At 45.0% G+C, this 14,019-nt stretch overlaps 1 protein-coding gene and 1 long non-coding RNA gene across 2 annotated transcripts; one reads left to right on the top strand and one right to left on the bottom strand.

The window, feature by feature from the left end:
- Window positions 1-8,620: 8,620 nt before the first annotated feature.
- On the bottom strand, window positions 8,621-10,052 carry LOC123021886. The gene is made up of 2 exons (XR_006414418.1): window positions 10,020-10,052; window positions 8,621-9,148 (listed from the first exon to the last, which is right to left on the bottom strand). It is a non-coding gene; the product is annotated as an uncharacterized LOC123021886 (long non-coding RNA).
- A 375-nt stretch (window positions 10,053-10,427) lies between these two features.
- Window positions 10,428-13,552, top strand: TTC30B (tetratricopeptide repeat domain 30B). Its single transcript, XM_044427053.1, has one exon. The coding sequence runs from the start codon at window positions 10,428-10,430 to the stop codon at window positions 12,432-12,434; it is 2,007 nt and encodes a 668-aa protein (XP_044282988.1). The 3' UTR covers window positions 12,435-13,552.
- Window positions 13,553-14,019: the final 467 nt, after the last annotated feature.

Raw genomic sequence — 14,019 nt, 5'->3', positions numbered from 1 at the left:
GGGCAACCATGTAAGCCAGCATTCCCCAAATTGGTGGCCTTCAGAGGCATTGGGACCTCAACTCCAGCAGGGCCATTCTGGGTGTTGCAGTCCAAACATGTCTGGCAGGCACAAGGTTGAGCAAGGCTGATTGTAAGCTGCAATTTAGGCAAAACCAAAAAACCCCCACCCCTTTATCAGTGCTGCAAACCCCATTCCTTAAATCTCCAAAGGGAAACAGATAATGACAATAGCTGTCAAGCCAACTGTAGAACAACTGCATCCAAATGCAACCGGTGAAGCAAAGCTTCCCCTCTTCTCCCACAAATTACAACAGAGACGTAGGAAGCTACAATGCGTTGGGTGAGCGTGCAGGGCTTTTCCTCTGCGTAAATTTAAAGAGAGCAGTTGGATCAGCTTATTTGTTTCAAACGGTCTCCAAACTGGAATGCACACCATTTCCTGTTTCTCAATTGAACAGAGCTTTATAGCCGTGAAAGGTGGGTTTTGTCTATGAATATTAGCAATCTGAGCACGGAATGCTGCGATATAAAGCTGCTGCTTGTTCTCTGTCAATCTCCTGAATACATGCCAGTCTGCATTGGGTATATTTCTTGTATTTAGGATTTCAGATTAATAGAACTGCTTGCTTTAAGAAAAAGCAAAATACTACAGTCACTCCTTGAAGGAAGCTCTGCAAACAGATTGTACCTTTATTGGAGAAGCACCAGTGGGAATGAACCCCAAATTCTGATATTGTAGATACACAGATATTTACCCCTTCCTGTAAAAACATCAGTAAGTAAAAAGTCATATGTCTCACAGCATTTTTAAAATGCTGTTAACTCTTTGAGCACCAGCCTATTTTGAAATCTTAACACTGACTTGTATTTCCAACAATTACATGTTCTAAGTGCAACTACAGTTGAACCTCAACTTCAACTTTCGCAGGTTTAACTTTTGCAGATTTGATTATTCACGAGTTTGCCATCAATGATTAAATGGATTTTTTTAGTTTTGCAGCCTACTGCAGAAAATCACAGATAACACACACAGACATCATCATCATCATCAATAATAATAACAACAACAACAATAATAACAAAATTTATATACTGCCCATAGCTGAAGCTCTCTGGGCAGTTCATATTAAGTCACCCAATGTAAAGAAAACTAAAAAAAAGTTTAGTAAGTCATAAAAGCATAAAATACACATATCATTAATCTATTTTATCATCTACTACCATAATTATATACACACATTTATTTTAAAAAGTTAAATTTTGTAATGCTGTGCTTTATGTTTCAATACCTGCCAGCCTCACTCACATGTTTTATCTCGCAGTGTATGGTGTATCTTGCATTTCCCACAACTTCTTGCATCTTTAAAGTGCAATAAAACATCAACTGTAATCAAGGGTCCGAAGCGTAGTGCTTCTGAACGTGCTCCCAAGAGGCAAACAAAAGTGAAGACCTTACAAGAAAAGGTCAAATGATTAGATATGCTTCATACAGTGAAGTCAGCTGTTGCAGCTGTCTGCCATTTATGGCATCCGCAAGTCATCCCTTGTTTTTCCATTAACTGGAAGGTGTGCGTATCAACAGTGAGAGGTAACACAGGGGCTGGGGCGGGGGAAGCAATCCAGTACACGTATTAAGCATTAAGAGGTAGGGTTCGGAGGCTAGAGGTATTGGTGTTTTTTCCACTTCGCAGGGGTCCTGTGCCCTTAATCCCCGCAAATGTGGAGAATCGACTGTAGATACAACTGCAGTCTCCTTCGTGAGCCTAGTTCTAAAATGGAAGCCTCATGGCCATAACGTCTGGCCCAAGTTTTGACCTTTTCTACACGAGGCTGTTAAATCTGAGCTTCCTTCCCACTGTATAACCTCTTCGTAGCACTGTGCTATAGCAAGATAACATAATTACACTAGTAAGAAAACATGTTTTCTTTCACTTTCAGAAATAATACTTTTTCTCACACCAGCCCTTCCCACCCCAGAAAGTGCTCTTAAAAACAAGCTAATCCAGAGGATCACAACACAATATAAAGAACTCCAAATATCCATGAGTAAGGACTAACAAGTGCACAAGTAATTGCCTCACGTAGAAAAGACCTCCCAAAACTCACTCTTTATTGCAGCTAGCCTGATGAAACACTCTTGCTGACCTCAAAAGCTTGCTCTCTGTTGTGCAATATTTTGGGTCCTAATAAATGTATTACCCAGTGCTGAATTTTGGAGTTTCTACATTAAAAAAACCCCTTACTGCTTGATTTCTTTTGTTGAGCAGTAACAGAAGGCATAGGGAAAGGGGGAATCCATCTTATCAGAGGACCTGCACCTTCTCAGTCAGCTGCTGTTACCTTACCACTGCCTCCCCACCCACTCCATCTTCTTCCCCAGTATTAACCAGAGCGAGGGTGGCACGCAGGAAGCTCCTAGAAGACTTATTTATATATAATCTGTGCTTCATGGCAAAACCAGGCACTGTGATTGACTTGGTCCCGCTGCCAGCAACCTAAAGCTTTTGTGAATTTTGATTCAACGTATTGCTAAGTGTGACATAATTTATAGCAAGTAACCTACGGTTTCCTCCAAGGTTGAGTGTTCCCTCATTTCCTCTCCTTTTTATTGGCTTCAGCTCATCGTCACCCATGGCAACAGCGGTGGCAGTGACGGGAATGCAGAAGCATCGCAAGCTGACATACACTCGAGGCCCTCACAATGTCAACCATCCATCATGCAGCTATTTGTAATTGCCTCCATCTATTTCCCGTGTCTTGTGGTATCTTTTCTATTGAGGATCAAAAGCAGAAAGTCAGAAACTGCTGACTAACGTGGTGGTTCTGATGCTTCATTCTCCCCCCGCTCAGCCCACACCTCTCCTGACTAATTCCACATTCAGACAAACTGAAGCATCTCTTTCGGTTCTAAATTGAGCATCAGTCACTTTAATTCTAAACACTCTGGTGAGGTTCAGATTACCTGAGTTTTCTTGGTGGATGTGGAAGTGTAATACCAGGCCAGTACTCCACAATGTGTGGTCGACAAACATTTTGAGGGCAGAACCTTGTTTTGAAAGACCCAAACTCCTTGGAGCTTCATGGGAGGAATATTGCTTGCCGAAAATCTCAGAGGCTTGAAATTTACATAGTCTGACTCAACACATCCTTAATGTTTGTGGCCACCAATTTTTTTAAAAAAGACGTTAGCACAAATGAAATACATTCTATTATTAAATTATAGTGTATCTTAACAGTAGATTCTGGCATGGATAAAAGGGCTGCCGTGTGAAGTTGCAAGAGCGCATGATAGCTTTGCAAGGCTGTTCAACAGCCCCTGCCCTCGATGTGGCCAAGCCTTTGAACTCCTCGCGAGGCCTGTGGGTGCCCAGGGGCCACATGAAGTGCTGCAGCAGGCCCCTCCGCACCCTGCCTGCCCTGTCCTTTTGATCGAGGAGCCACTTTCAGCCTGAGCTTGGGAAGGCGAGAAGGTGGCTGGATGGATGGCTGCAATCCGCATACCGAACCATCCCCAGCTTCCCGCCCTCCTCGGCTCTTAGCATGCCTCATTTCCGCCTCTCCGAGGCACCTTCGCCCTCTCAGAGAGGCAGTTGGCACAGGCCTTCCCACGCCAGTCGGGAGGGTGCTGGGGCTCGGCCAGCAGGCTGCAAGCACTGAGGTCAGAGGACCCCCCTGCTGGGACTGTGAAGGCCTCCCTGGATGATGAGGGCAGGCCATGGGATTGTACCCAATTGTGGCAAAACAAGGCCACACTTTGCACAACCCTGCACATATCCCCTTTTGATGTTACCTTTTGTGTATATCCTGACTGTGCCATTGTCCCGATCAAAAAAGAAAAAAGCATGTGGAATGTAATACAAGTCCGGTCATATGAACAGGAGGAAATGGCCAGCATGCTTTACGTGAAATTCCTGACAGCAGCATATGCTGTCAGAAAAAGCCAAGGGCACACGGTCCACAAAGCAGGGTGTGCCCTGACCATTTGGTGGGTAAGTCGTAAATCCGCTGCTGCTATTCACAGTCAGAAACCAACAACTGCAGCCAGAGCTCCTGATGTAAAAGTAACCATGTTGGATATCCAAAGCTCCAGTTCCCATTAATAAACTCAGACAAGCCATAAAAGCAGAACATGATGCGCCCATTCAGCAGCAGAGCGCTCTGCAGTGCCATAAGGAGTTAGCCCTCTTCATAGGGCTAACTTCCCTTCTTCCCTTCAAAGGGAACAGAAATGCTTGGGTCCAGGCAGGACGGGCAGCAAAAGCCGCCGAAGGGAACTCTGCTAACCTGGCCTGATCCCAAAAGGGGTGTTTCCCGTCATCTGCAGGGTTCCTTTAGGAAGTGCTCACTCCCTTTTATGTAAGCAGCAAGTTCAGCTGGTGCAATGGAATAAGTGGAAGCGCTCCAACCATAAGTAACACTGCCATATATCAGGGATTTGTCCCATAATGAAAGAATTCCTATGTATTTTGTGTTATGTAACAATTTGGGAAAACATTCAGCATTTAGGCTGAAATCTTACACCCACTTAGCAGGGAGTATGTCCTACTGAGACTTCTCGGAAACCTGTGCAGATTGTTCTGAATCTACGGACATCAATATCCTAGAATTGATCAACTAGTATTTTATTTATAAGTCACAGTTGTAACCTGCCAGTTCTCCAGGGAGATCAAGGCAGAATACAGGAAGATTCTCAGAAACGTATTTATCCTTTACTACAGTTCTGTGAAGGAAGCTGACTGGGAGGGCCTGGGTCAAAGTGAGCTTCACCAGCTGAGTCTGGCGCCAGACTTCACTAGTTCACGTGTCTCCCAAGGGAGAAAGAAAGGGAGCAAGAGGGGGACTGCCAGATTATCATCAGAAGCCAACAAAGAACAGAGCTGGTCTTATTCAAACCTTACCCGCTCCGAAAATGAATTAGGAAGTTTATGCGTTGTGAAAGCCTGACCGTGGAAATATAAATCAATTGCATTCAAGAGAATTTCATGGTTATTAGAAGATCCTTAATTATGCATTTGAGAAAATGGAGGAAAACCGAAAGGAGGCTAGAGTTAACCCTTTCCTCCCAGAATGCTATGGTCCAGATCAGCTCCACGTGCATTTACATGGCAATAAAAGAGCTGCAATAGACCTCTGGACTTCCAGAACTGTGCTATTCAAAAGAAGAAACAAACGTGTGTGGGAGGGAATCCCAGTGGGTGCAAATATGGCTAACTGGCACACCCGCATCTGTTGTTTTATTGCCAAACCAGGAGTCCATTGTGCGCTGAGAAGGGAAAATACAGCAGTAAGAGGCGCAATGATCTTCTCGAGCAAGAGAAAAAAGCAGCGGTCTGGCCAGCCTGAAAACGCCCCCCCCCCCCCGAAAAAGCCACAAACCCCCCCCCCCGCCCAGCCCCCCCCCCCCAAAACCCCACGAGCACCTTGGAAGCAAGCAGCCATGCCCCGATTTTCTGTAGCTCATATTCCATCAAAACCTGATGGTTTTCCCTCAGACTGAGAAAATACGGAAGAAGTGGAGGGAGGCAGGCAAGACAATCCAAGGCGCAAGACCACATGACCGAAAGAAAGGCTGCAAACTTGCACATGCTTACTGCACACGCTGCAAAGTCTGCGAATGAATGTCTCGCTTGCGTGTCTGCGTCTCTCCAGAACCTTGTCTCTCGAAGACACACCATTTGCAAAACAAGGGCGAGGGGAGAGGGATGCATTTTATTTCAGGAAGAAACCCCACAGGTAGGCAGATTTAGGGGGCAGCAGGAGATGAACCAGACATGAGCGAAAGAACAGATGCTGCGAGGGGAGTCGATGCGACAGAGACCGTCAGCAAGTGCCCGAGGACAGTGGGGTGATGCGGCTGATGGCGCCCCGGATATATGGGGCTCCAGCCCTAGCGGGTGCTCACCTGCCACAACCTCTGGGGGAGGGGAGCACAGGATGACATGGGATGACTGCGGGGGGGCTAAAATCATCGCGTCGGCAGAGCAAAGTGTCCCAAAATGCCTGCAGCACCTGGAAACGCCCCGCCTGGAGGGGCTGTGTGTCCAGCCCAAATCTTTCAGCAGGTTCCTGGCAGGAAAAAAGTCACTCATCCAATGTGCGTGATTCGTGGCTTCTTGTCAAGAAGTGATACTTTGGGGTCGATTTAAACATGAGCTCACAGTAAAATTGAAATCTCCCTGAAAACAACTACTAAATATGTATGCGTGTGTAGCTACCTCAGTGGCCATTACCACATGCCTGAATACATGTTTTGCCTTTCTGATGGATCTCTGTGTCTGATGGGAAACAGCCTCTGTGCTGCAAAATGATAGAAGGGGAAGCATCGAGCTGGCAGGGCGTAATTCTCCCTGTCTGGACCAGGCAGCTGCTCAGCCATGCAGCCCATGCTTTGTCGTTTTAAAAACCTAACAGGGTTGCCGATCCCCCTGTTCCCTAAGGTCCTATGTAAGTGAATGGCTTAGAAACAAGAGGAAATGGCGATGCCCAGAGAGTGTGATGGCTGCCCAGAGAGCAGGATGCTAATGGGCTGCTTTTAAACAAATCTAATTAATAAATAAATACCCATTCTGGATTGTGCTTTGTGTTTCCCTTGGAAATGCCCCACGATGTGGCTGTGCAGAATGCTTTCTTCACCCCGCAGATCTAGATGCATACTGCATGGAGACAGACTTGATTTTTCAGTCTCAAAGTTTGTGATAAACTAAAGCATTGCCATTTGCAATCACAAGCAGTTCACGTTCCTCATGAGCCTTAACATTAAGTCTTACATGGCATGCAGCTCAACCCCATATATCAGCCTTCCCAAGCTTGTGCCCTCTAGATAGTTTGAAATACAGTTCCCATCAGTCCCAGGCAGCATGGCCAATGGGTAGGAATACTGCGAGTCCACAACATCTGCAGGACATTTTGGTAGAGAAAGGCTGCTATATAGAGCTATTTAGGGTGCAATCCTATGCAAAAAAAAAAGTTATAGGAAAAAATCCCTAAAATTCTCAGCATTCATCAGCAAGACATTATCAACATTCTGCCTAAAGATAAACAGGACTGCACCCTTACTAGTGATATCCCCACCCCATACACACACACCTAAGTGCACGTACAACTGTAATTCTTCTGTATTTTTCAAACACCAAAATAATGTTTAAAGGCATTGTGACATTTTCCAAATCTTTTCTTTAGCCACCCACAGACTGAGAAAATGTTTTTAAGTTTTATTCATAGTAGAAAAAATAAAGTCTGTTTTTGAATAATTAGTAACATTTGAAAGCAAAGCATTGAAGGAAGCATGGAATCTAACCATCTAGCTATATCCACAGTCTATCACAGATATAAACAGCACACTAAATGTAACACAGAGTGTAAGGAGTGCATATTAATACTTTAGTGACTTCATCGAGAAGACGGAGGTCCATCGGGCTGAGAAGGGTAATGTTCCATGAAGCAAAACAAAGATGATTGGGAAGCATTAGGGGTTTATGCTCAAATAAGCTCTTAGCTCTTGCATGCCCTGCCTGCATTTTAATAGAGTGTATCCATAAACCTGTCCCAAGGCCTGCTGCACAGACCTTTCATGAATGCCTTAAGGCAGGAGGAACAGAAATCCATGGGGTCAGATTTGGGTGGTGGTGGTTGTTGTTTACTACAACCCTGAGATTCACCAACTGGAGCCTGATACAAAAGACAACGTACATTGAGAATGAAAGAATTCTGAGTCCAGGACTTTGGTTCAGGTACTCGGACTGAATGCGGCACAAGGCCCTTCCACACACCTTCATTTTGACAGGACCATTTAGGGCAGGCTCATTTTGTTACAGCTACTGTTAAACACCCGAGATCTGCCAACAGGTCTTGATCCACTTTCTGCCCATCGCTGCCTCAAAGGGCACATTCTTGCCAACGGAGTGCTGCTGTAGGGATAATATAACAAGCTTGCAAACCTTCGCTGGATCAGCCTTTGGAGAAGATAGGAGGTTTTGCAATCCCAACTTTCTCAACAACTTTCTCTACTTGTGCTTCTAACTCCTTGCCCCAAGCATCCATACTTCCCTTTTTTGTACACCTACCACACACTACCCTCCACTGCATATGCAACCAGATACAAAGCAAAATTGCGTCTCTGTAGCGTTACTACATTGTAACATAATAGGAAATGTTAGTTACCCCAACTTTTCTCACCCCTGCATACCAGTTAGCTGGATCCAGTGTTAATCCTACTTAAGTCCCATTATTTTTTTAACTTAGACTAACATTTGATACAGTCCTTAAATAGCTTTCACCTTCTGGCTTACAGTTTGATTTGGGGTGTTTGTTATAGCTATAGAGAACATAACATGTCTCATGCAAGTGAATGGAGCACAACAGATCTGAAATCAGTTCAATGACTGGTGTGAGTGAAGTGGCAATTCTACTAGATTTTACTCTTTGCAACCTAATTTATGTTCCATGTAGAACTGTTTTTGTTCAATCAGAATCTCAACAAATGTGACCAGATGCAGGCAATGGTCTTTGTGTATACCACCTAGCATTTTAAAGGATTCTTTAAATAAGGAACACTCTTTGGTTAGTTGTATAAAACAGTGACTATGATGTATTTTACCAATTAAAATAATTAAGGTAAATATTTGTAAACACTTTATTAGAGATGTTTGTAAACAGCTACTGGCTGCAGAATCTTATACCTGAAATATAGGATCCAGATACAGACCTCATGATACAGGATGGCCAGAAACCTCATTTCAACATGAAATATGAAAACATTATGAGTACATGGATAAAAGCCTTTCAAGAACTTGGGCGGAAGAGAACACATAGCTCTCACTGTGCATTATCGTTTAACCCACCCTGCCAATCCAAGGGTTATCAACAACAGACTACAGATCTTGAACATGATCAACAATTTCAGGAGCTGACAATGTTGAAGGCCTCCCAGTTCTTGCTACATCCTAAGTCTCAGAATATCCACAATGAAAATCGGCACACCACTTTTTCACAGTTGGGTATGATGAGCACTTGTCACTCAATGTTGGCATCATATACTCAAGGATTCCCTTTGGAGTTTCCTTCTGCAGGAACAGAAACTTAATGATGGCCCAGAATTCAACACATGAAAATTTCACACTTTTCATTGACATGGTTCTGTCAATGATCTGAAAAAGATAGCACAATGATCCTCAAAATTGGAACTTTACACTATAAAATAACACTCTTTTGAGTTACAGTGACAAAATAACACTCAGATTTTGGCAAATGGGTAAGGCTGAGAACTTTTCAGTATTCGCTTTGTATAGGGCATAAGCCACTCTTTCTCAGTCAGCTGTTTTTTTAATGCCACTGAATAGAATTGTCTCCCCTTGCAATGTAAGTTTTTGAAATGTTAAGATTAAAATCCGTAATTTCAGAAACCTCTATACACAAAGATTTCCACTTCAGCATGGAGAAGTAATAGACCACCCTTCCTCAACCTGATGCTCTTCAAATGTTTCGGATGACAACATCCATCATCCCTAATAACTGGTTATGCTGCCTGGTGCTGATGGGGGTTGTAGTCCAGAACATCTGGGGGGCACCATGCAGAGGAAGGTTAGAAATTTAAAGGAGTCAGACCCTTGGTCGACCCAGCCCAACAGTGTTAACACTGGCTGTCAGCAGATGGGTTGTGGAAGAATTCTTTCCTGGAGGCACCTGAAGATGCTGGGTACCTGGAGAACCCGGGACTTTCTCCATGCAAGGCAGGGGTTCCACTGTAGAGCACGGGCCTCCCCAAGGCTGTATTACTTTGTATTTTAGCTCCTTCGGCTGAGCCTGCCAAATCCTCGCCTGTACCCAGCGATTCCAGACACAGACCCACCCCCCCGTCCTCCTTCATCTTTGGCCGCCCTGTCAGTCTTATGACAACAGTGGGCACAGCTGCTCCGCCTGCCCAGTTCGCAACCTTAAACGCCAAGAAGCAACGCGGATCACAAGAGAATAAAGCGCAAGGAGCTGCTCCGTCTCCTTCGAACGCTCTAGAGCCCCCACCTCACGTGAGCCAGAAACGCGCTCCGGGCCTCGCGCCGAACCACTCCAGAAAGGAACTACGTGTCCCAGAATGCTTCGCGGTGGCGGCGGCTTCAGCAGAGCGCATCCGTTGTGTGCCCGGGTTCACGCTGCCGCCCGTCGCTCGCACGCGCTTTGCAAGCTAACAAGGCGCCTTCTTCCGAGCTTGAGGAGCTCTCTGCAGCGTCGTAGCAAAGTGGAAAGTCAGAAGAGCAAAAGTGCTACTTTCCGCCGGGCGCGTAGGTACGTGGAAAGGTGGCCAAAAGTGTGAAGCGGCCCTGATGCCTCAGAGCGCCGTTGCCATAGAAACCAGCGCCAGCTTGTTCCGCTTCCGGCGGGAGGCATTGCCTAGGCAACGCTTTCTGTGTTGAGGCCCAAGGCCTATCCAGAATGGCGTCAGGCGTTACTCCCATAGCTGATGGGGAGTTCACCGCGGCTATTTACGGGCTGATCCGGGACGGGAGGTTCGCGGAAGCGGTGGGGATCCTAAGCAGCGAGCTGCAGAGGAGTTGCCGTTCCCGGGCAGGCCTGTCCTTGCTCGGCTATTGCTACTATCAGCTGCAGGACTTCGCGGCGGCGGCCGAGTGCTACGAGCAGCTGGGGACGCTGCACCCGGAGCTCCACGAGTACCGGCTGTACCATGCGCAGGCGCTCTACAAGGCCGGGCTCTACTCCGACGCCCTCCGCGCCACCATCCCGCTGCTCGACGTCCCGACCTTCCAGAGCCGAGCGTTGCGGCTCCAGGCAGCCATCCAGTATGCCCAGAGCGACCTCTCCAGTGCCAAGGCCTTGGTGGAGCTACAGTTGGCAGCCGCCACGGAAGGGAGCTCTGGGGTGGCTGAAGACCCCTCGGAGCTGCCAGATGCTGAGGTGAATATGGGTTGCCTGCTCTACCGTGAAGGACAACATGAGGAGGCTTGTACTAAGTTTGCTTCTGCCATGCAGGTGCTGGGCTACTGCCCCGAGCTGTCCTACAACATGGCGCTATGCTGTTATGCTGCCAAGCAGTATGCCCCTGCCCTCAAGCACATTGCAGATATCATTGAGCGGGGCATGCAGCAGCACCCCGAGCTGAGCGTGGGCACCAACACAGAGGGCCTGGATGTCCGCAGTGTTGGCAACACTTTGCTCCTGCACCGCACAGCTTTGGTGGAGGCCTTTAATCTCAAGGCTGCCATTGAGTATCAGCTCTGCAACATGCAGGCATGTCAAGAGGCACTCACCGATATGCCACCCCGGGCTGAGGAGGAGCTGGACCCAGTCACCTTGCACAACCAGGCCCTGATGAACATGGATCGGCGACCCACTGAAGGCTTTGAGAAGCTGCAGTTCCTCCTGCAGCAGAACCCCTGCCCACCAGAGACATTTGGGAACCTGCTGCTTCTCTACTGCAAGTACCAATACTATGACCTGGCTGCAGATGTGCTGGCTGAGAATGCCCACTTGACCTATAAGCTTCTGACGCCATATTTGTACAACTTCTTAGATGCCATGATCACCTGCCAAACAGCCCCTGATGAAGCATTCCATAAGCTTGATGAGTTGGCGGGAGCCCTAACTGAGCAACTGAGAAAGCTGACCAAAGAGGTGCAGGAATCTAGGAAAAATCGAGATGATGAAGCTTTAAGGAAAGCAGTTAATGAGTATGATGAGACACTCGAGAAATATGTCCCTGTCTTCATGGCTCAGGCAAAGATTTATTGGGACATGGAGAACTACCCCATGCTGGAAAAGATGTTCCACAAGTCAGTGGACTTCTGCAAGGATCATGAAGTGTGGAAACTTAATGTAGCTCATGTACTATTCATGCAAGAGAACAAATACAAAGAGGCTATTGGTTTCTATGAACCTATTGTAAAAAAACACTATGATAACATCTTGCAGGTCAGTGCCATTGTGCTGGCCAACTTATGTGTTTCCTATATCATGACTAGCCAAAATGAAGAAGCAGAGGAGCTGATGAGGAAGATTGAAAAGGAAGAAGAACAGCTTTCTTATCACGAGCCTGATAAAAAGATCTATCACCTCTGCATTGTGAACCTGGTTATTGGGACTCTTTATTGTGCCAAGGGGAACTTTGATTTTGGCATCTCAAGGGTGATTAAGAGTTTAGAGCCTTACAACAAAAAGCTGGGTACAGACACTTGGTATTATGCCAAAAGATGTTTCTTGTCACTGTTGGAAAATATGTGTAAGCATGTGATTATGGTGCGTGACAGTGTCATTCAAGAGTGCATCCAGTTTCTTGAGCACTGTGAACTGTATGGCCGAAACATTCCAGCAGTTATCGAACAACCTCTTGAAGAAGAGAAGCTGCATAGTGGGAAGAACACTGTTACTTATGAAGCCAGGCAGCTGAGGGCACTGATGTATGAAGTTATTGGGTGGAATAAATAATTGTTCTAGCATTACCATTCAAAATAGTGGGTCCCAGAAGACCAGGGAGTCACTCTAGCTACTCAGAGTAACACCTTTCATGTTCACACAGGCTGTATATAATAGGATTGGTGTGCAGGTGGTCACTCCTGCTAATTGCATTGCATGAGCAAGGGACATTATTTGCATGATGGAGATTTAACACTTCCTATAGGAAGCTCTGAAACTAATGGACATACTTGTTTCTGTATTGGGACAGGCCAGTAAAACTCCCTTATGCAAACCCTGCTGACCTGCCCCATCCCAGAAATGTTTCTGCTTGGTTTCGGTTCTTGCTGGAAACACTAAATATCGGTCACACAAGTGGCAGGTTTCACTAGCAGAACCAAGCTGGTGTGGATGCAATGGAATAGGCAGGGGTGCTGCACCCTATTGGAAAACTGCTCCATCATCAGTCTCCCTGTGTTCTTTGGTAGACTGTCGTCGTGTTTGAAAAGAAATTTGACTATTGTTGACTATTGTATCAAATTAATACAGGACTAATAGCACACTCAGAGACAATGTGAAGTGTAATTATACATCAGTCTTTGAGACTCAAATTAGGTAGGAAATATTGAGTTATTAATGTATGTTATCCATTAGAATTTAACGTTCTGATACTGGTTAATATTTGTTCATTCTTTTTCATATGAAGAAATTCTCTACCTTAAAAAAGTGCTACAGTTTTTTTGAAAAATAAAAATGCATTTCCAAGATAATGTTAAAAAAAACATGCTGCTTAACTGTTAATCTTTTACCACTTTGGAATGATCAATTGATAAACTGGCAGGGAATGTGACCAGATGATATTTTCTTACGGCAAACAGCAGCTTCAAGGATTTCATTGGAGAAACCATACATTGCTGGGCAGGAACTAGATCTCCCAGGCCCCCAGTCCAACACTAACCATCACACCATCTCTCAGCTTTGATACGTGCATCCATAAATCATTTTTTCAGAATGTCTACTGTGTTGTTAGCTGTACATTTCTTGATTGGATCACCCTTAACTTTGAAACTGTAGGATAAAGCATTCAAGAAGTATATGTTTAAGAAAGTTTTAAGAAAGTTATGCTAGTGAACTGGCAGAAGTCACTTGGATTCAGACAGCTTACACTTTATTATCACTGTTGAAGTGATAATCAAACTTTTAAAATCAGTACTTTCTTCTGCTGGCATAGGAAGAGTGTTTTCTTCCTTGGGATTAATTCATTCTAAATTAATTAATGTGAAGATCTGGGAAAGCAGGAAAGCTTGTCTGCTTTTTTTCCAAATTATGAATAGTTGGGAAAAAGAAGATAAAGACTATTGAATTGGCTGAATAAGCCTAAATGTTTTCATGTTGACCTGGCTCACACAGATTTTAATTTTAGGGATTTTAAAATTAAAATAATTTTAAAATAAACTTGATATTAAAATATATGGGCCAACACTTAATGTTTAATTATTTTTTTAAATCCACCCCTTAATAAACTTGTTAAGTATTATATCTTTACTGCTGAATAAACCAATATCCACAGTATGTTGTTTTTATTTATTATTTATTTATTGCATTTGTATGCCACCTC

Source organism: Varanus komodoensis, unplaced genomic scaffold, assembly GCF_004798865.1.
Source record: "Varanus komodoensis strain SLA01 unplaced genomic scaffold, ASM479886v1 scaffold18_1, whole genome shotgun sequence".
NCBI lineage: Eukaryota > Metazoa > Chordata > Lepidosauria > Squamata > Varanidae > Varanus > Varanus komodoensis.
This window is presented reverse-complemented; position numbering and strand designations above follow the sequence as displayed.

Bases quoted from the DNA above. Each gene is read 5' to 3' on its own strand.
- TTC30B (XM_044427053.1), top strand. From the start codon at position 10,428: ATGGCGTCAGGCGTTACTCCCATAGCTGATGGGGAGTTCACCGCGGCT.